Source organism: Canis lupus, chromosome 25 (assembly GCF_048164855.1).
Source record: "Canis lupus baileyi chromosome 25, mCanLup2.hap1, whole genome shotgun sequence".
NCBI lineage: Eukaryota > Metazoa > Chordata > Mammalia > Carnivora > Canidae > Canis > Canis lupus.
The window spans coordinates 44,292,213-44,311,969 of NC_132862.1; the positions used below are offsets into that span (position 1 = coordinate 44,292,213).

A 19,757-nucleotide genomic window follows, 5' to 3' on the forward strand; every position below is an offset into this window, starting at 1 on the left:
ACTATGTGTCACATTTTCCAGTTCTTCATGTGTCTGATATTTTTTATTGTACACTGGCTATTGTAAAGAATAGGCTATAGATACTTTGTAGATACTCTTCCTCTGAAGAGTGCTGACTTTTGTTTTAATCAGCAGATAGATAATTGGCTGATCACCTTCAGCATGTGGAGGCTTGGATTTACATTTTTGTTAGGGTTGGTCTGTTTCAACTTTGTATTTAGGTCTAGAGTGAATCTCCTGAACTCAGGACATAGTCTTTACTCCTAAAGTACAGCTCTTCTGTGCTTTCAAAGACAATCCTGAGGTGTTTACCAAGCCTCTTCACCTGCGTGTGACTGAGACTCCAAACTACCCTCACTACCATAGGAACAGTTGAAATCTTGTTCTGATTTTCAGCTCTTCCACTGTTGCTTTCCACTGGGTACTTAGACTCTCCCCTTGAAACTATACGTAGTTTAAGGTCAGTCAAGAATGTGAGAGGAGTTTGTATATATATGTTAGAGCCAGCCCGCCTATGGATCCCTCATATCTAGGATATCTTTCTTCATATTCAGACACTCTGAAAGCCCAAATTCTGTTCTCTGATACTTCAAGATGGTAACTATAGCTGAAAGCTGTTTAAATTATAGCTGTTTCATTTAAACAGACTAGAGTATGTCCTTCAGGAAAAAAACAAAAAACAAAAAACAAAACATGACATAATGTGTATTTCACCTAGCATAGTTCTCTTGATTCAAGGGTTGAAGCCCCTTCAACCCTTATTTCTGCCTGCTTTTGGTCACTTTCTCATGCTTTTAAATGTTTGTTTTTTATATTTTGTCCAAATTTATAATTGTTATGTGCTGGAGGATTAGTCTATTGCAAGCCACTTTCTCATAACTGGAATCAAAACTCTGAGAAAAACTGTTAAGGGTGAGGCAAAAGGAAGAGAGAAGGAGTGGGGGTTTCCCTGAATCTTGTTACCAGAAAGAGGAATGGAGAGATTTGGAAGATTAAAGAGGTGTCAGAACAGTCTCTTCCTTTAATAAATTGCCTCCTTTTGCTGAAAAAAAGTGTGTAAGTGAGTGAAAGTGTGATAGAGAGAGAATGAGCAAGTGCCACAGGGCACTGTAATCCTGCCCCCCTGAATCCTGTGCATAGGGATTAGAAGGAACTGGGGAACATGGGGCAAAGCTGCCCTAACTGCCTATGCCAGTTGCTGGTGTGTGTGTGTGTGTGTGTGTGTGTGTACACACCATATGCCCAACAGCAAGGCTAACTTGGAAGAACCTGAAGGCTAGTAAAGAACACTGTCTGTCTCTCTCTCTCCCTCTCACTGCTAATTATTTGTCCTAAATTATCAAATTATCAAATGATAAAAAGAGCCCTCGTTAAGATACTCTAGGATGCTTTGATTGTTTTTTCTTTTAAGCACTTCCCAGGACATCTGACCAGGATGCCACTGATGGGTTAGAAATTATGACACTTGTTACTGGTCCACATATTGGGAAAACTGCCTGCTATCAAAATGGCAAATAGGAGGCCTGCTGGAGAAAGCTGGATTCCTTACAAGTCTGAGATCCTGGGTATTGGCCCAGATTGTGTTTTTAATATTTTTGGAATTAAATGCATAACATTAAAAATATGGATTCTTAGCTGTCTCCTGTAGATGGTACATGTAACAGTTCAGTTCCCAGTACCCCCAATACCAAGGCTTGTCAGTTTCTCTTACTCACATTTCTGAACATGGCCTATCTGGCTTTGTGAGTCCTGCTCTAAATCTTGATGGGTTGCCACTACTGTCTGGAGGATGCCTACATAGTTGTCTGTCTGGTGTTTAGGGGAGATGGAAAAGGTCTGGACTGATCCATGAGAAGTAAGAATACATGTTAAATCTCCTAAGAAAACAAGTCACCATCTTCCAGAAGGATGGCTTGAACAATAACAGATATTCCTGCAATGCTTTAAGAAAGCTTCCCTTGGGGCACCCTGGGTGGCTCAGTGATTGAGCATCTGCCTTTGGCTGGGGTAATGGTCCTGGGGTCCTGGGATCAGGTCTCAGATTGGGCTTTCCAACGGGAGCCTGCTTCTCACTCTGCCTGTGTCTCTGCCTCTCTCTCTGTGTTTCTCATGAATAAATAATAAAATCTTAAAAAAAAAATAGAAAGCTTCCCTTGGCTTAGATCTGAAGAGTGTTTCTACTGAGGCACAAGCTTGTGAGGTGAGATATACCACTGAGCTGAGAGGGCTGGGATAGACTGGCAGGCAAGAAAACAACAGGACTGTGTGCAACTCTTAAAAAGAGAAGACGTGTAGGGCAGACAGAGCAATTGGTAATGAAAAAAAATGTAGCAACCCCAAGGAAAATGGCATCATAATAGATCAGAGCAATGAGAGGCTGGATACCACTGCAGTGGCCTTAGAGCACAATGTCCTACACACACAATGCAGGTGCAGCAGCTTCTGAGCACAGAAGTAAAGAGATGGAAGATTAGAGAGGTGAGTTATATAATGAAGTAGAGGGACAGGAGAAAACAATGAATTTTAAAGATGGAAACAGAATTTTAAATAGATTCTTGGGAAATCTTTAAGTTGGAGAGTAGAGAATTCAGAGCCATTCCTACAGAAAAGCCTTGTACATTAGTAAGAGTATGTGGCTTAGAATCAGACACACGTGGGCTTTGCAATTAATCATCTAGGTGACTGTACAAGTCTTTAGCCTCTCTGAATTTCCTCATCTATAAAATGGGGATAAGATAGTACATACTTAATAGGGTTGTGAATGTTAAGTGAATACTTATAAGGCCCTGAATCTAATTTCTAACAAATGTTAGCTACTATGTTTTTTTTTTTGTTTTGTCTTTTTTTTTTTTTTTTTATGATAGTCACACACACACACACACACACACACACACACACAGAGAGGCAGAGACACAGGCAGAGGGAGAAGCAGGCTCCATGCAGGGAGCCTGACATGGGACTTGATCCCGGGTCTCCAGGATCACGCCCTGGGCCAAAGGCAGGCGCTAAACCACTGCGCCACCCAGGGATCCCATTAGCTACTATTAATAGTAGTAGTAGTTAGTAACAGTATAGTAGTACTGTGAACACCTGTGTGCTATGAACTGTACATTTCTGTCATGATCATGATCAGCATCATCCCAGTTCTTTATGTTTAAGAACATGCAGGAAGCTTTTGTTAATTTGCAGTTTAACCTGGGTGGTTTATTGGCAGCAATGACCACATTTCAAAGGAATGGGCAGAAATTTGAAGAGAAGTTCAGACTACCTGAATCTCGTAAAGACTCTCCCTTGGTGGCTCTGAGAAGCATGGAGGCAGCATAAGAACACTGGGCAATGGAGGAAAGGGTGGAAGACACGCTATACTTATTTCATAAGTTGGTCTCAATTAGATATAGTATAGCCATACTCTCATCTGTTTGAAAGTTGCTGTCTGCCATATGCAAGTTAAAATTTTCATTATAGCTACCTTAAATGCTTTGCCAGGGCTGGGCTAGGGAAGAGCTCCCTTGTGTGTGTAAGCAGGAATCTGTTGGAAAAAAGTGGAAGTGCATGGAAGAAACCTCTACTTTTTTGGATCAAGAGAAGGAGCTGCTCTAACTGGTGGTTTGACATCACTGATATTTCCCAATCTGCCTAAAGGAGGCCCTTCTCAGCCTGGAGCTTCTAAAAAGCAGGCAGATGTCACACAAATCAGATATTGGTCCCAGTGAAATACAGCCCATGTATCTAACAGGAATGCAACAAATTGCTTTTCCTCTCCAATGCTTTCTTGTTTGGCTTCCATGGAGGTTTGTGTTTGTGGAAGAACTTGGGTCTAATTGTTGCAGACAGATGCCTGTGTTCTTTTAGCTGAGGCAGATGGGCAACAAGAGGAGGAGGTGGAGGTGGTTGTGAGGGAGGAGGTGACATTTGTAAATATGTCAAGGGACAATGCAAATTCAGCACAAATGCAGTAGAATCTTTTAAATGAGAAGATGAAATGATCTTTTGTAAATGATGCATGGCTCTGGGAAGACAGCAATTGTATCAGTGAGGGTATTGATTCTCGACCATTTGCACATACACTGGATGAAAATCAGTTATATGGAGTAGCAATTATTTTTAACTTCTTCCCATATAATGATTAATGAGAGTTGCTAACAATTTGCAAAATTAACTATCACTTTCCGTCTTTCCATTATAAAAAAAAAAAAAAAAAAAAAAGGAGGGGGGGCAAATAGCAGGCAGCATTGGGAAGAAAGAAGAGTTGTAAATGCCTTGAGTTGACCTACTGCTTTGCTTGGGAGTCTCCAAAGAACTGATCATTTCTTGGCCAGATGTTTCTTTTGGTTGATGTACACTTTGATATACTCTCCACAACAAGTACTCAAGTCTTAAGCTCTAATTCAGCTAAGTCCAAGTCCCTTATCACCACCCCAAACCTCAATCAACTGGGATACTGCCTTCCTGGGACCAGACCCTCGTTCTTTCCTTTGAGTTCCTTACCCCTTTGTCCAGTGGAACCTTCACATCCATAGAGAGAGAACCTGTTTCCCCATTGATCATGGCTGTTCTGAGCTTCAAGAGGAAAGATAATGGTATTAGTCCCCTGGCTTACACTGGAGGGTGGAAGGCAGTGGGCTTTACTGACCAGACTGCAGGTGATCCCTAGGAATACTTTCAGCTCTTCCCTTTTTCCTTTAAGCAGAATATAAGGAGGGAATATAGATTTGATTTTAGGTTCCATTTAGTTTATAATTCTAGACCTTCACAAAAATAATTCTCCCAAGTACACTGATGTACTTGATCGAACATAGTGCTATATTACTGAGACAATTTCCTTTAGAATGAGCTACTAACCCCCCAAATCAGACTGGAAATCAATCCCTGTGAATTATAGACATGGCTCATTCAGCCTCAATATTCCCTGAGATTCAAGAAGATACTATTATGTTGTTATAGTTGTTGGAAGCATTGCCCATTACAGAAATTGCTTCTGGTTTGGGCTTGGAGAGCTTCCATTGAGAGGAACAGAGTGGCCTCAGAGCTTACAACCCCACAGCTGGTCTGTGTGCTGGTTGTAGAGCTACACTAATTCCTCTTTCTCCTGATTTCCCTACTCACAGTTTCAGCTTGGTCTTCCCACTCCACTTCAGAAAGATCCACGCTGTTGTAGTTAGGTTTGGGTTTCAGTTTCTTCCCCTCTCTGTACTGGAGTGGGCAGGTCAGGAAGAAAGAAATGAGGTTAAACATGAGGCTTGCTCAAGTTTCATCTCTTTTTGGAAGCCTTAAAGATATATTCATAAAATCAAAGAATCTCAATGATTCCTTAAGGGAATCAACTTTCCACCTGATGAACATTTCCCTTCCCAATATTTGTGACAGATACTCTTATGGCCTCTCAGTGAATATTTCCCATGATGAGGAGCTCCCTATTTCATGAGCAGCTTGTCATAGTTTGGACAGCTCTAATTGTTAGAAAGCTCTTCCTCATACAGAGCTGAAATCTGGCTCCCTGTTACTTTCACCCATTGGTCTTATTCTTTCCCTGGAGCTACACAGAATGTTTTCCACCTGACAACTCCTGAGATTTTCCAAGGTGCTTGTTACTTCTGACTACACCTCTCCAAGCTAAATGTTCCCGGATTGCAGATGCCTCAACTCCCTCTGAATATGCTCACTTCGTCAATGTCACCCTCAGAATGGAGTGCCCAGGACGAGCGTCAATATTTCAGATGGGATTCTGACCAGTGTGGTGTGTGTGTGTGACCCGTATTATATGGTTTTGCCTGCTGCCTATTATTCTGCTGGATTTCCGGGGCAGCTACACTGCCCTAATAGCTTAAATCAAGTTTTTAGTCAGTTAAGTGCCTTTGGCCTTCCTCACGTGGCACGCTGTTAAATTACATGTTTCCAATATTATGCTTGAGCATTGAATATTTTGCAGAACTTTCCATGCACCCTAATATATTGATCTTGTTAGTTTCAGTTTGTTTAGAAGAATACTTCTTGAATATGAATTTTCTCCCTTAATATGTTACCCATACCTTCCAGACTTTGTGTCATCTGGTTTCTGTTTTCATCTTGCTGATAGAATTCTTGAATGGGACAAAGCCAAGGACAGACAGATTCTGCAGTGCCTAATAAAGACCTCCCTGCAGCTCGACATAGAGCCATTAATCAAGTCTTTGAATGTTATTATTTTCTGGCCCTGTCTTCCCTCCCTCCCTCCCTCCTCCCTCCCTCTCCCTCTGATACAAAGACAGATTATTGTCAAGTTATCTGCTACTAGGTTGGCAGCGCTTCCCAGCTTTAGTTTAATAATAGATCAAAAAAGGCAAGGGATGGTTTATTATTGGAGTAAATTACAAATTAATCAGAGGGTCTACTTTTAGCAAAATGAGGCCCCTGAAGATGCTTGAAAGGTTGAAGTCCCCTATCACTGTCTATTGTGCTGCTGTCAGTTTTTTATTTTTTCAAGAAATTGTCACCCTTATTTCTTGCCTATCTGGGAGGTCTGCACTATAACTGCCACAGCAGTATCTCCCTGCATTCTTCTCTTTCTCCTCACCCATGCTTGGATGATGTTTTCATTCCTGGCCTTGCTGATGCCTGTGCTCATAACAAACAGCACTACTCTGCCATCTTTTACACTGAATCTTTTTCTTTTGAGTAAAGTACAATATTCCTCATCATTGCTATTGTCTAATTCCTGGTGATATCTGAAAGATCATCTTTAGCTCCTATTATTAAAACCATAATTCCACCTTTTTAAAAAAGATTTATTTATTTATTTATGATAGACAGAGAGAGAGAGAGAGAGAGAGAGAGAGGCAGAGACACAGGAGGAGGGAGAAGCGGGCTCCATGCCGGAAGCCCGACGGGGGACTCGATCCCGAGACTCCAGGATCGCGCCCTGGGCCAAAGGCAGGCGCCAAACCACTGAGCCACCCAGGGATCCCCCATAATTCCACTTTGTATAATTACTCATACTTTGAGCACTGACAGACAGATTTCAGGCCAACAGTATGGCTCCTGACCCTCTATCAGTTTGTTACTAGGCATATCCTCTATTACTTTTCTAAACTTCTCTATTGTTCTCCTTAACCCCTATCACAAATTGATAGTGCTTTCTTTAGGAATCACATTATGTTGGCTTTACACAGTAATGTTTGTTATGTAATAATGATCTACATGGCATTTTTCTCTCATCGTTTCATTTGTGTAAGTCTATTTGTGTATAATTCATTTTCTTATTTAGACTCTAATCTCCTGTTTGTAGCATTCTCAGAGTGTTATAAGGTCAGGCACCCAGCAGGTCCACATTATTAATTGATTGCTTGAAGTCTTATATTCATCTATCTAGATTATATAAATGGTGACAGATGAGTTTCTGATCAGTGTCCTTTAATTTTATAAGTCAGCTCCATGACTGACATGTATTTTTTTTCCTAGTGAGTCGTTTTGTTGCCACTAGGGCTGCCCCCCACAGAACTCACTGTTACAGGTCAGTGACCTATTATGGGTTCAGGTGCTTGCCCAGCAGAGTCTGAACTGGGAAGACAACATGGCTTCCAGTGTGCCCTGATGTCTGTATTATGAAGTTCTACAGTTTGCCTTAAATAGCTCAATCATTTGCTTTATGAATACTCAGGATCTGAACCAAACTGGAATAGAATGTGCCTTGGATCATTCCTTCAAATGGCACCTAGGGCAGATGAGCGTCTTGGTGAGTTCTCACAAAGGTGCTCTGCTAGTTATTGTCTTCTGCTACCATCTCAGTTCGGTATGAGACCAGAAGGAGAAAGCGCTAAGGTTCCTGTAGGACTTAGCTCCCCTCCCCCTGCTGGCCCTAACACTCACACTGAGAGGTGTGGCCATTGTTTTCATCAATAGTGGCCAGGTGCCACGACCAGAGGAAGCTGGGAGCCCCTAGCCCTGGAGGTAGAATTTTCAGATAAAATGATGCAACTTTCTCTCTTGGCTATTAGTTATTCAGTTGAATGCATGCAAAAGTGCCCCCAGCCCCTGTATCAGGATGGAGGGAGCTAGGAAGGAGACAGGAACACTCAGGAACACATCACAAGACAAACTCAGGGGTGCCACAGTTCTGCTCCCCCCACATCTCATGAGACTCTTTCCCTGCCATTTTTGTTGTTAACTTAGTGTTCACAACCCCTTGGGTGGGCCCTGGAAGTCTGATGACACCCCTATAGGCTCCAAGAGGAGTGTAGAGTGACTGAGGCAGTGACAGGAACCTTAATAAGTGGCTTGTCCTTCAGGAAAAACTACATATTTCATTACATGTTCTCTGGTCTATTCATCAATCAGTTCATGTATTTTTGCTTTGTCTTTCCTGCTAGATTACAAACAATTTGAAGACAGGGACCATGACTTAAATTTTTTTTCTTATATTACCCATTGGGTTCTTAAATAGAGCCCAATGTGTTTTCATTGTTTTAACTGTTTCTGTGAACTATCTCCAAATCGCATACAGTTAAGATCCCAATGCAAATAACATCTGTACTTACCAGGGGTCGGAGGTCAGGATGTGAGAGAATGTAGCCATTGTTAGTGTTCAAGAAGGCATATCCGTGTACTCCTAGCTGCCAAAAACAACAGGGATTGAGAGGCATCAGAGTTTTCTTTGCGTTGGAAAATTGGAGCTAGAAAAGGGTTGGACTGCAAGATGGCAGCTGACAGCAGCAAGTTTTTCAAATAGGAATATTGCTGAGCCAGTGCCATGTTTCTAGCCATTAATTCTGAATTCCTTTCTAAATTTTATGGTTTATAGCAGCCACAATAATGCACATCATTATTTGGCCTCTTTCCTACCACATATACTAGTTGCTTTGATGATGTACTCTCATTTGTTCCCCAAACAGGACTGCATGGCATGGAGGAGCAGATTGAAAAACTGAGGTGCTAGGAAAGAAAGAACTTGCTGAAGGCCACAGAACAAATGAGAACTAGTGGTGACAAATGGTCCCAAGAAGTCCAAACCATTGCTCCCATGCTCAGTACCTGCACTTCCCTGGGGGTGGGATGGCAGGGCCCAATTCCAGCTCTGGGCTTGGTTGCACTGCCTGCAGGGAGGCTCCTGAGCCTGGTAGAGCAACTCCAGGGGAGCCTGTGATCTCCTCCAGCACGTGATCCAGGCTCACCTTGTACCGGGGTGCCAGCTTCATCAGCTCTCTCAGGGCCACATCAGAGCCCACCACACCCAGAAGAATGCCATGGGAACGCTGGAAAGAGAAACACCAGGGTCAGGGGGGGTACCTACTTTCCCTGTGCACAGGGCCGACTGCACACTCCTCAGCAAGCCTCTTAGGCCTAATATGACCCTTCCTCTATAGTTGGATTTTAGGCCGAGCTCTTTGGAATAAAAATCTAAAACCTATCAGAAGAAACCCCAGGAGTAATCTCAGCTGCTGGAAAGATTAATTTCCAATATTAATATTTAAATTGTAATATTTAAAAGAAATACAAAGTTGAATGAAATATTAATTTTCATAGTAGAGACTGACGTATCAAAATCCAAGGGATAACCTATGGATGCTCTGAAACACACAAGGCCTATAAGGAGGAATTTATGACTGGATGGAGGATGGAAGGCTCTAGAAATTCCCTCACCAGAGGCCTTTACAAACAAATTTTAGAGGCTGCCCAAACTGATAAGTGTCATTTTGCTAGGGGACCTTTCTAGCCTTATATCCCCAGGACACTGGCCCCAAGTTCAGAGCACTAGGACAGCCCCAAACTGGCTGAGGAGAATCACTGGGTGAGCTTTGGGAAGCATGGCCCTACCTCACCTCCCGTCCTCACCCCTTCTCAACCAAGAGGTTCTGATATAGCTGGTTGGGTGTAGGGAAATTTGAATGAAATTTGAATATAAAATCCTACCAAGGTGGCTCTGATGCCCAGCCAAGTCAAGAACCATTAATTAGTTAAAAAGGTCAGCCTGTGGCCTCAAGTTCTAATCCCTGTTGCAGCTTCTCAGAGAGTGGTCACTCACTGTTTCATTCTTTTTGCTGAAGACCGGCATGGCCACGGTAGTGAGAAGCATCAAGTTCTGTGCCTGTGAAGTGAGCAGCTGTCAAGGAAGAAAGAGCAAAGGACAGAGAGCTCAGAGTCTGTAGAGTGGGGGATCTACAGTCACTAATGTCACTACCACTGAAGTGTCACCTTCCAACAGGAGGAAGAAGCCACACATGAGGTTCCCCTTCTCTGCAAAAGGAGAGCTGGCAGAAATGCTGGAGGACAGTGGTGGGCTGGAGAGGGGACCAAGAAATGTCACTTAGCGATGACATTCCTAAGCCAGGGCAAGTGTCAGAACCCCAGAGCCCACAGTGAGGGCTCCCAAACATGCTCACGAAGTCCTCTGTCTTGCCCATGTCAAGGATGAGCACGAGCCCATGGAACAGGCCCATCCTGCGCACATCCAGAAATCTCTGCCACGGGCCGAAGGTTGGCATAGACAACAGCCCAGGACATTTAAGGAGAAGGACATTGACACTGAGCCACCCTTAAACACAAGTGCATGCACGAGGAAGCACAGTTTAAGGGCAGGCCATGGTGTAGTTGTAGCTGAACTTGGGGTCACTCCTAACACACATGGGACAGACCCACAACCTCTTCCTCACTGAGAATGCCAGGGCCGTATCATCCCCTACCTCCAAGACAGCCCTCCTCCCCAGCTGCCTCATCTCGCAGTGTGGACTCCTTCAGCTTCCTTGGAAGGGACTCCACAGAGCAACCCCACTTTATCATGAACACAGGCCTTTACAGGTGGTGTGCATATTTATGTTTGATATGTTTGATCTTCATCAGGATCAGCCAAAGGAGGCTGCTGAGCCCATGGAGGTGTGTAATATTCTTTCTCGGAGAATGAAGAACTTTAAAAAAATTGAATATATTTGACGCATAACATTGTGTAAACTTGAAGTGCTACTTAAGTGTTCCTTTGATACATTTATGTATTGTCATATGATTGCCATTGTAGTGATGTCTTTTACATTACGTAAGTCTTTATTCGTTATACTGTGTATAGATCACTAACCAGCAAGTCTCTTCCTCTTCCTCATCTGATTTTTCAATTCAGGGTTTTAGAAGTAAGGTTTTCGGAAAGTGAGTGGTTTCAGTAGACTAGTTTTACTAGCTACTGGATCCAGGAAGACCCCAGGGTTGGACAAGGGGACAGCAAGAAGCAGTCGGGGCCCCTGGTAACCAGGAAGCTCCTCACCAGCTCCAGGTTGGCCACCTCCAAAGTTCTCTTACATGAGGAAGAATTACACTTTTATCTAAGCCACTATATTCAGGTTTCTCTTCATCCCAGTGCGATACATCATCACTGAAGCAGGTGGCTGCATATGGGATACAATTTGAGAAGTGCTAGGAAGGTCCCTTGTGCCCCCAAACATCTTATCTGACATTCTGTGTTGGCTATTTATTCCTTTGTATGAGTCACTGCAACCTGCAGACAGTCTCTGAAAGTACAGGGCCCAGGAAGGGGAGCGCCTGATGAAGCCATAGTATCTTGAGTTACTGGTCAGACTCCTCTGAGGGAAGTGAGGACAATGGGAAGAAGGAAGAAACAAGCTTGGAGCAGAGGGGCTCTGTCCATGGAGGGCAGACTTGGACAGGTCTGCTCACCAGGATTCTAGGTTTCTGGGGACAGCATATAGGCAAGAGTCTTCCAGTGGACTTAGGGTGTTCACCCCTTCACACCTTCTCCTGAGGAGGTGTTCTGCTCACCTCTCTCCTGACCCACCCAGGAAGTTACCTCTTACTCCCTGGTGCCCCTAACTCTGGAGCAGGGTCAGGCCCCCACCTTGCTGTCCATGTAGGCTTCTGTCCAGGTGATGTCATGGTCATGGTTGATGACCATGGGGCGGCTGAGCACGTGCAGGTACTCCATTACATTCTCCTGTGCATCTGCCAGTGTGGAGATCTGCGTGTAGTAGCCTGGAAGAGGGAAGGTTGCATGGTTGTGGAAAGCTGGGAGCTCTGCTTAGAATTGCTCTCCCCCAGTTGCTCTTGGCTTACGGTGGGCTCCTTACTGGGGGCTGTCCTAGGCCACAGGGAACCACTTCCCCCCAAGGTTATGCCCTTTCCTGTGGACAGCTGGAGGCCAGTGGTGTGCTGCCTGAACCTGAGAACTCTGGGGGACCCTCCCAGTCCAGAGACGCCATGGGAGCAGCAGGGCCTCAGCAGCGAGGGCCATGGGGGTTGGCTTCTCTCTCATCATGATGCTCTCCTTACTTCCTTATGGGGTTATCTTCTAGGAGCACCCTCTCCTACATGTGGCTCTTTCTTAGGGTCCATTTTCAGTACAGTCTAAGACAGAGGCTCAGTACCCCCTACCCTCCTTCTCTGACCACTATCCTTCCTCAGTTACAGGGAGGAGTGCTACAGCTTCTTCCCTGTCACCAAGGTGATATTTAAAAGAGCAAATGACTTTACAAGGCTATGAATGACTTAGTACATGTTAACCTCTCTGGCCTCATTGCTTACCACCTCCCACAAAACATTCATTCCACCCTCCAGAAAGTGAAACTGCTTTCCATTCCCAGATGACTCTTGTCTCAGACCCTTTGAACATGTTGTTCCCTCTGTCTAGAACATCCTTCCATATTCTCTATGTTCAGCTGACTCCTACCATTTTTAAAAAAGATTTTAGTTATTTATTCATGACAGACACACACACACACACACACACACACACACAGAGACAGAGAGAGAGAGAGAGAGAGAGAGAGATTGAGGGGCAGAGACACAGGCAGAGGGAGAAGCAGGCTCCATGCAGGGAGTCTGATGTGGGACTCGATCTTGGGTCTCCAGGATCACTCCCCAGGCTGAAGGCGGCACTAAACTGCTGGGCCACAGGGGCTGCCCACTCCTAACATTTTTTATGCCTTAACATAGGTACCTCTTCCTTTAAGAAGTCCTCTTTGCTCTCTCCAAATGGAGGAAGTGTCTGTCCCATCAGTCTCCCAACCCCTGTATAGTCTGTGCCTCTCTGTCCTCACAGCACATTTCAGATTATATCACCACTGATGATTCTCTTATCTGTCTCTTCTGCTGAACAGGAGCAAGGACAAAACTAAGTCCATACTGACCGCAATTTGGAAACTTTACCAGGTACCTCAATACATGCTCCATAAAATTTGATTGAATCCAGAGCACCTAAGTTGGCATCATGAAGCCCAGGTGTTGGGTTCTGGCCAGAGACAAATGAGGACTGCACCCAAAACATTATTCTAAAGAAAATAATAACCCTCTACTTTTTGTCTGGAGGCAGAACTACAGCAAATGGGCTTAATTTGCAATGAGAGGAATGGAGGTTAGACGTAAGAGAGAACTTACATTTAAACTGTGAGTCTCACTTCTGCCTCACCCTGTCTGTATTGTGGTTCATATAGGCTTTATTTGAAGAGAGAGTTTTCTCTTCTGCAAACACTGGATAGACGACCTCCCAGTTTCATTTCAGGAAATGAAATGACCTAGAGTCCCTGCGGGGGTAATTATGCTTTTCCTCAAGGTTTCATGGGGCACTCTACATTTTGTCTAGCTTTTTCCAAATAAGAAGGAGAGGCAGATACTGTCATCTTGACACAGCACCATTCCTCTGCAAAGGTCCCATGTGGGAACTATGGCTCAGCATCCCTGATGACTGGGTGCAGACTGCAAGGAGCTCAGCTCACACACCACCTACCTTTGTTGTTACATGCAATCCACTTCATGCGGTCAGCGAAAGTCACTTCTCTTCCGATAAGATAAGTGAAAACTCGAATCTAATCCACAAGACACAGATGTACTCAGCAGCCATAATTTCTGGCCATAAGTAGTGTTAATATTATTTATGTGAGTCTTAGATATCAGGTCAAACACTTTACTGACTTTGGATTCTCCACTCTCATCCTTTTGACTAGAAAGAACCCTGAGGCCCAGGTTGTGGTGGGACTTGCCAAGGCCATGGTGATGTGGGCCCAGTACAGGGGGGGAGGGTCACAGCCTGGCAGTCTTCCTCTCAACACCACATCTGATCTCTCACTCTGAATTTTTTCTTGCATGAGTTCTTTGTGCCTAGAGTCAACATAATTTTGGAACATCAACCTGGGACATACTATCTGAATATACTAACAAGTTTAATAGAGCAGAACATTCGAACTCAGGGCAGGCCCAGTTCTTCTGGGCAGCACTAGTTCTCCCATGTAGACAGTAGAATACTTCCCTTGGCCCCTTCTCCTGCCCCTAGTCCTCCACCAGAAGAGTAACCTTGCGATCAGGCCAGTTGTACTTCTCAAACACTGGCTTGTAGTCCTCCACAGCCCCATCAGTGATCAACATGATGGCCTGGTTGCAGAGGCTTCCTTGACGGGCCTCTTGGAACTGTGTGGGGAAAGAAAAGTCACTGTGACTATAGGCCATCAGCTGCCCTCCCCATATCTCTACCTTGTCTCCTAACCCTTCACTCTCCAGCTTCATCAGGTGTGGATACCTGCTTGAGGATCTGGAAGGCTTCAGTCAAGGCTGGGTTCACGATGCCCACACCCTTGACCATCAGCTCATCTACCAGCTGTTTGAAATGCTGTCATGGGTAAGAAATTAGAGGAGGGTCAGTGAATTGACTGCAAGGGAACCTTCATCTCTGGTGTTAATTTCAGAGGCTGTTTAGAGCTATTTTACCAGGACATGATTGTGGGATCACTCTTTTCATGATCCAGCTAATTTTATCATGGGCCTCTATAGTACATGTTTCTCAGGTGTGCCCAAGATAAATTAAGACGGTGTAAGTGAAAAAAAAAAAAAAAAAGACGGTGTAAGTGGAAAAAAAAAAAAAAAAAAAAGACCGTATAAGTGGCTGGGTGCAAACACGTCCCCACTACTGGAATGCCAAGTGTGAGCCCATCCAGAGCAGGGAGACAGTCCAGGCAGGCCTTCAAAGAGTCACTGTCTAGGTTGCCAGGTTCCCAGCACCTTTAGCACCCAGCCCAATGTAACCAAACTGAACATTTCACAGGGGAAACTGTGGAGGTCATCAAGGGCTCCAGGATCCAATCTGAGGCCAGCATTCAAGAAGCAGCCAAACTCAAATTCCCCAGCCAAAGGAAGAAGTATCTATCACATGAAAACTTTTCCCTTTAAAAAAATTGTCTCTCTTCCTTGGCCTTTGAGAAGGACTCAATCCAATGGGTCTGAACTTCTCTTCCTTTTGGGGGAAACTCCTTATGACTGATATAGTGGAAATGTTCACAGAAGAGGCAAAGAGGGAAAGAGAGTCTTGGATAATCTACAGAGTGAAAATGCAGTCTTGAATAAGTGAAATTTCCCTTGGGTGCAAGGTCTCTCTTTGCTCACTATTTGCTTTGATAGGCAGGCAGCATATTTATGAAGCAAATTCTTGGATGTGTTTACATGGGTACCTGCTTTGCCCTTCTTCCAAATGCCATGGGAATAAGCAAAAGGGGCCATCAGGCAGTCTGAGTTGGTGACTGCCCACCATCCTAATCAGAACAGGGGCTTGGAAGCATCAGGCACTCACCTATTGACAGACACTCACCTCACGATTGTCTCGATCTGCCTGTACCAGGGTCCCTTTAAAACAAGGCTCTACGTAATGGATGTAGTCACTGTACTGCAGTTGCAGAGGGCAGAGGAGACAGGAGAACAGGTAGGGTCAGTTTGGAAGGTCAGAGCCCAGTGAAAAAGCTCAGGCAACTCACAGGTTACCTAGGCACCTATGTAATATTATCTTGGGGGTACTCTATGCTTCTGGCAGTTCTTTTGAGTAATAAGAACAGTGGGGCTTTAACTCCAAAAATTCTCCCTCAAATCCTGGTCTTCAGCCATTTTCTCAGGTGGCTGGCTGAGTGATGTCCATCTCCCAGAACACAAAGAGAAACCTGAAGGTACTGACAGAATCCCTTTGGTCTTCACTCCTGGGCCTAGACAACAAAGTGCCTTCCATGAGAATCCTAGAGCCTTCCAAGTGTAGACCCCTCCCCAGGGCCTGGGTTTGGGGATTAGGAATATGTTTTTCACCCTTTGCCTTGCACTTACTTTTTTTTAAATAAAAATTTTATTTATTTATTCATGAGAGATACAGAAAGAAAGGCAGAGACACAGGCAGAGGGAGAAGCAGGCTCCATGCAAGGAGCCCGATGTGGGACTCGATCCCGGGAATCCGGGATCATGTCCTGAACCAAAAGCAGATGCTCAACTACTAAGCCACCCAGGCATCCCTGCCTTGTACTTACAATGAAGATCTTCTAGCTATCCACAGGGATGGGAAAGGAAAAAGATGAATTATTATTGCCCTCTTTTTCTTAATCACTCCACTTCCTTACAGTTAAAACTCAAATCTTCAAAATGTCTTTAATCTACTTCTGTTTAAATAAGAGAGGGAGGTGTGCCTGAGTGGTTCAGTCAGTTGAGCTCTTAATTTTGGCTCAGGTCATGGTCTCAGGGTCATGGTATCAAGCCCACATCAGGCTCTGCACTCAGCAGTGAGTCTGTTTGTCAATCTCTCTCTCTCTCTCAAATAAATAAATAAAATCTTAAAAAAAAATAAGTAAGAGAGGGAGAGAAAGATAGGAGTGCACGCAGGTTCTAGGGCAAATGCTGGGGGAGTTCTGGAGAAACATCAGGAGCAAATGCTTCCTCTACCTCTCTTCCCCAAACAGCAAGAGAAGGGCTGGGAGAGAAGCAGAACACACTGCAGAAGGAGCGAGAGATACTCCCACTTTCCTGAAGGGGTCAGACCTGACCTTGTAGCTGTCCTGTCACTACTATAGGTCATGATCAGGGATGGAAAAGTGGTGAAGATGGGGAGGGTGGGATCCAGGAGTGGTGCAGGTGGGTAAATGATGCAGGCCTCAGGGAAGCAGTTCAGGGATGAGGAGGGCCCTTCTGACACCCTAGGATGAACATTTTGAAGTTAGATCATGTTGCCTTGATATTTCTATACTAGATATGTAAATCCCACTGAAGACAAGCATTTTCAGGAATGTAACAAGCTGGTGGGAGAAAGTTTTGGATCAGGTGACCTTCAAAATGATGCCCCCAAGGTGGCAATCAACTTTGCCTCCTTGGAGGGCTGAACTGGCCTGCTCTTTTGTTGCATTTCTGACTTATATCTTCCCATTTCTTTCTGCCTCTTCCCTCTCCTTCATTACTTTTCTATGGCAGGCAGAGCTATCTGCAGGAAGAGTCGCAGTAAAAGCAGCACCAGGGTTTGCTGGTTCCTTTCTAGGTCTTCACTACCTACATCCCCCTTCTCTTGACGTATTTAAATTTGGGTGGGATGCAAGAAGTAGGAGATCTGGGAATGTTGTAAAAAGCAAGAGCCAGGGCATAATGGAGAGGCTGTTCCAGCAATGGGTACCAGTCAAGAGCACATGGATGGGGGTAAGTCAGATATTTGCTCAGGGCCTGTGTCTTTTAATTTTTATTATCAGACTCATCTCAGAAATTGATGAAACCTATGGAATCAGAAAAAATGGATGCACACATTTAACGCATAATTTCAGAAACTCTGTGGAACTCTTGAAACCCATCCTTGGTCTGACCTTAGGTTAGAAGCCTGAGCTTCAGAGGAGAGAATCATTATGCAGTATGTACATCAAGTGATTCTAGTACAGGCAGAAAAAAAGTTTTTTTTTCCTAGGGAGAGCTATTCTAGAACAGGAAGGCACATTTACCGCAATGATGTTAACAAAGTCATTCTCCCCCAGTGTGTCCAAGATGGTGGAGATGGTGTGCTTGGCAATAGTCATCCGCAGCCCCTTCATGCTGCCACTAGTATCTACCACAATCACTATGTCCTTGGGAGAAGTAGCAGCTTGTATGTACCTTTAGCAGAAAGAAAGCACAGGCCAACAATCGGAAAACTAAAGCCAGAACAGCCACCCAACTGAGTCTCTAGTTATTTCTATTCAGATTCTGGCTCAAGTGTACCCAAAGTTCAGGTCAATGGTTCATCAATGCCAGGTTTTATCATGTACCATATACACCCAAGCATAGTTCTAAAGCCATTTTGGGGTCAATAGCTCGAATGTGCACATCTAATGGGCCTGTCAAGTGGGAGAAAGGTTAAGTCCTGGTGGTAACCCTCATCCTGTTTTAGACCAGCCGGTGTCCTAGAGGAGCAGGCAGCAGGAAAGGAGACACCTGGATTCCACCCTCGGATTCTGTTACAAATCTGCCAGAGGAGGGATGTGCTGGGAGAGGAGAGTCTGGAAAAGGGTTAGTTTAGAGACAATTCAATGTCCTGGAAGGAGGTTTGAGATGGGAAAGACACATGTGATGAGTCCTGGAGCAAGGGCAGCTGCAGAGACAGGGAGGAGTGCAGCCAGCAAGTCTCCTGCTCTTATGTTAGGTTAAGGTTGTACACACTTGAGGTCCTTGGCTGCTGGTGGGGGCAGGGCAGGGACCAGAGGAGGAAGCAGAACCCAGAGATTACAGGAGAGATGCCAGCCCCAGAGACTTTTCCCCTGGAGCTCTTACCAGCCACGATTTCTGCAGTCGAAGGCAATGACTCCATTCTCATCAGGGGTCCATTTGATACCTAGGGGAATAAAGTCTGGTTCTTCCACCAGCCCAATAAAGGTGCTTCAGAGCACTGGTTGGGTGGTGAGGTCCAGTTTGGCCATTCCCAGGACAGGGTCAGTAGTGGACCTGGACATGAGGGTGTGGGACCAATAGAACACACCCTGCAATTGAAGAAGTCGGCAAGGGGGAAGGCCAGCTTATGGAGGACACATACCACTCACATTGCCCAGACCAAGATTTGGGTTACTTTCACAAGTAGGACCCCCAAATATAATGCCTGAGACTCATTTGTAACTGAACTTCACATCAAGTTGTAGCAAGGGAAGCTTGAAGGAGGTGTGACTTTTAACATCCACTGCCATCAGCAAAGCATGGACAGAGTGGTAAACAGCCAGGTGCTCAGATCTCTAGACTACCTGCTTCTACCCAGCTTAATTAAGCTTACTGGGAGAAGTGATTATAAGTGGTTATAAGACAGTAAGCTCCTTGAAGTCAGGGATTCCCAGTACCAGCAGTATCTGACACAGCACCTAGCAGAGTTGATGCTCAATAAGTGTTTGTTACAAGAATGAAAAATGAATGAGTGAGTACGAAAGATCTTGCCTTGAGTACTAGCAAAGTGCTGGGGTAGATTTTGTCTTATTTATCTGATCAGAAACTTGGATAAATGCATATAAACCACAGATAACACTGATATGATCCACAATAGGATCTCTGTTTGAAAGATTTTAATGATTGGAAATAGTGGGTTCAAAATAAAGGGATTAAAAATAACTGGTGAAATTGTAATGGGTTATGTTTGGGCTAGAAAAAAAAATAGTGGCAGTATCATGCATGTCTAGGATTGTCCTGTTCCACAGCAGTTAAACTTCAGATGAGATGCACCCTTTGAGGCGTTACTGGTCTCTCAAAGGTAGGTTTTTTCAGGGATCATGTCCTCAAAACCAGACAAATGAAAGCAGAGTTCTAAGAGTGAGGGGTGGGGGTCAGGGCAGCCAGGGTCCCTGGAAGGAAGAAATGGGACCAGAGGGTAATGGAAGCTTGAGTAACTGACTTCTGATGTAGACCTGAAAGCAGCTGTGAGAAGTAGGGTGTTCCAAAGGCCACATTCCTGTGACAGCATAATTGTGGGGAATCTGACCCTTAGAACAGTAATGAGGAGGGGGAATTGAGTCTGAGCTTCTTGGCTCTGAACCAAAACCTTAGAAGAGGGTTTTAGTGGG

The 19,757-nt window shown here is 44.6% G+C and overlaps 1 protein-coding gene across 1 annotated transcript in view; it reads right to left on the reverse strand.

The window, feature by feature from the left end:
- The window catches only part of CACNA2D4 (calcium voltage-gated channel auxiliary subunit alpha2delta 4), a 123,976-nt gene that overhangs the window by 79,522 nt on the left and 24,697 nt on the right, over positions 1-19,757 (reverse strand). The window contains exons 7-18 of the mRNA XM_072797433.1: positions 18,490-18,550; positions 17,685-17,835; positions 15,545-15,619; positions 14,483-14,572; positions 14,260-14,373; positions 13,697-13,775; positions 11,813-11,946; positions 9,998-10,075; positions 9,147-9,227; positions 8,514-8,588; positions 5,107-5,193; positions 4,489-4,560 (exon numbers count right to left, since the gene is read on the reverse strand). Coding sequence (XP_072653534.1) covers positions 4,489-4,560; positions 5,107-5,193; positions 8,514-8,588; positions 9,147-9,227; positions 9,998-10,075; positions 11,813-11,946; positions 13,697-13,775; positions 14,260-14,373; positions 14,483-14,572; positions 15,545-15,619; positions 17,685-17,835; positions 18,490-18,550 — 1,097 coding nt within the window. The remainder of the gene's footprint in view (positions 1-4,488; positions 4,561-5,106; positions 5,194-8,513; positions 8,589-9,146; positions 9,228-9,997; positions 10,076-11,812; positions 11,947-13,696; positions 13,776-14,259; positions 14,374-14,482; positions 14,573-15,544; positions 15,620-17,684; positions 17,836-18,489; positions 18,551-19,757) is intronic.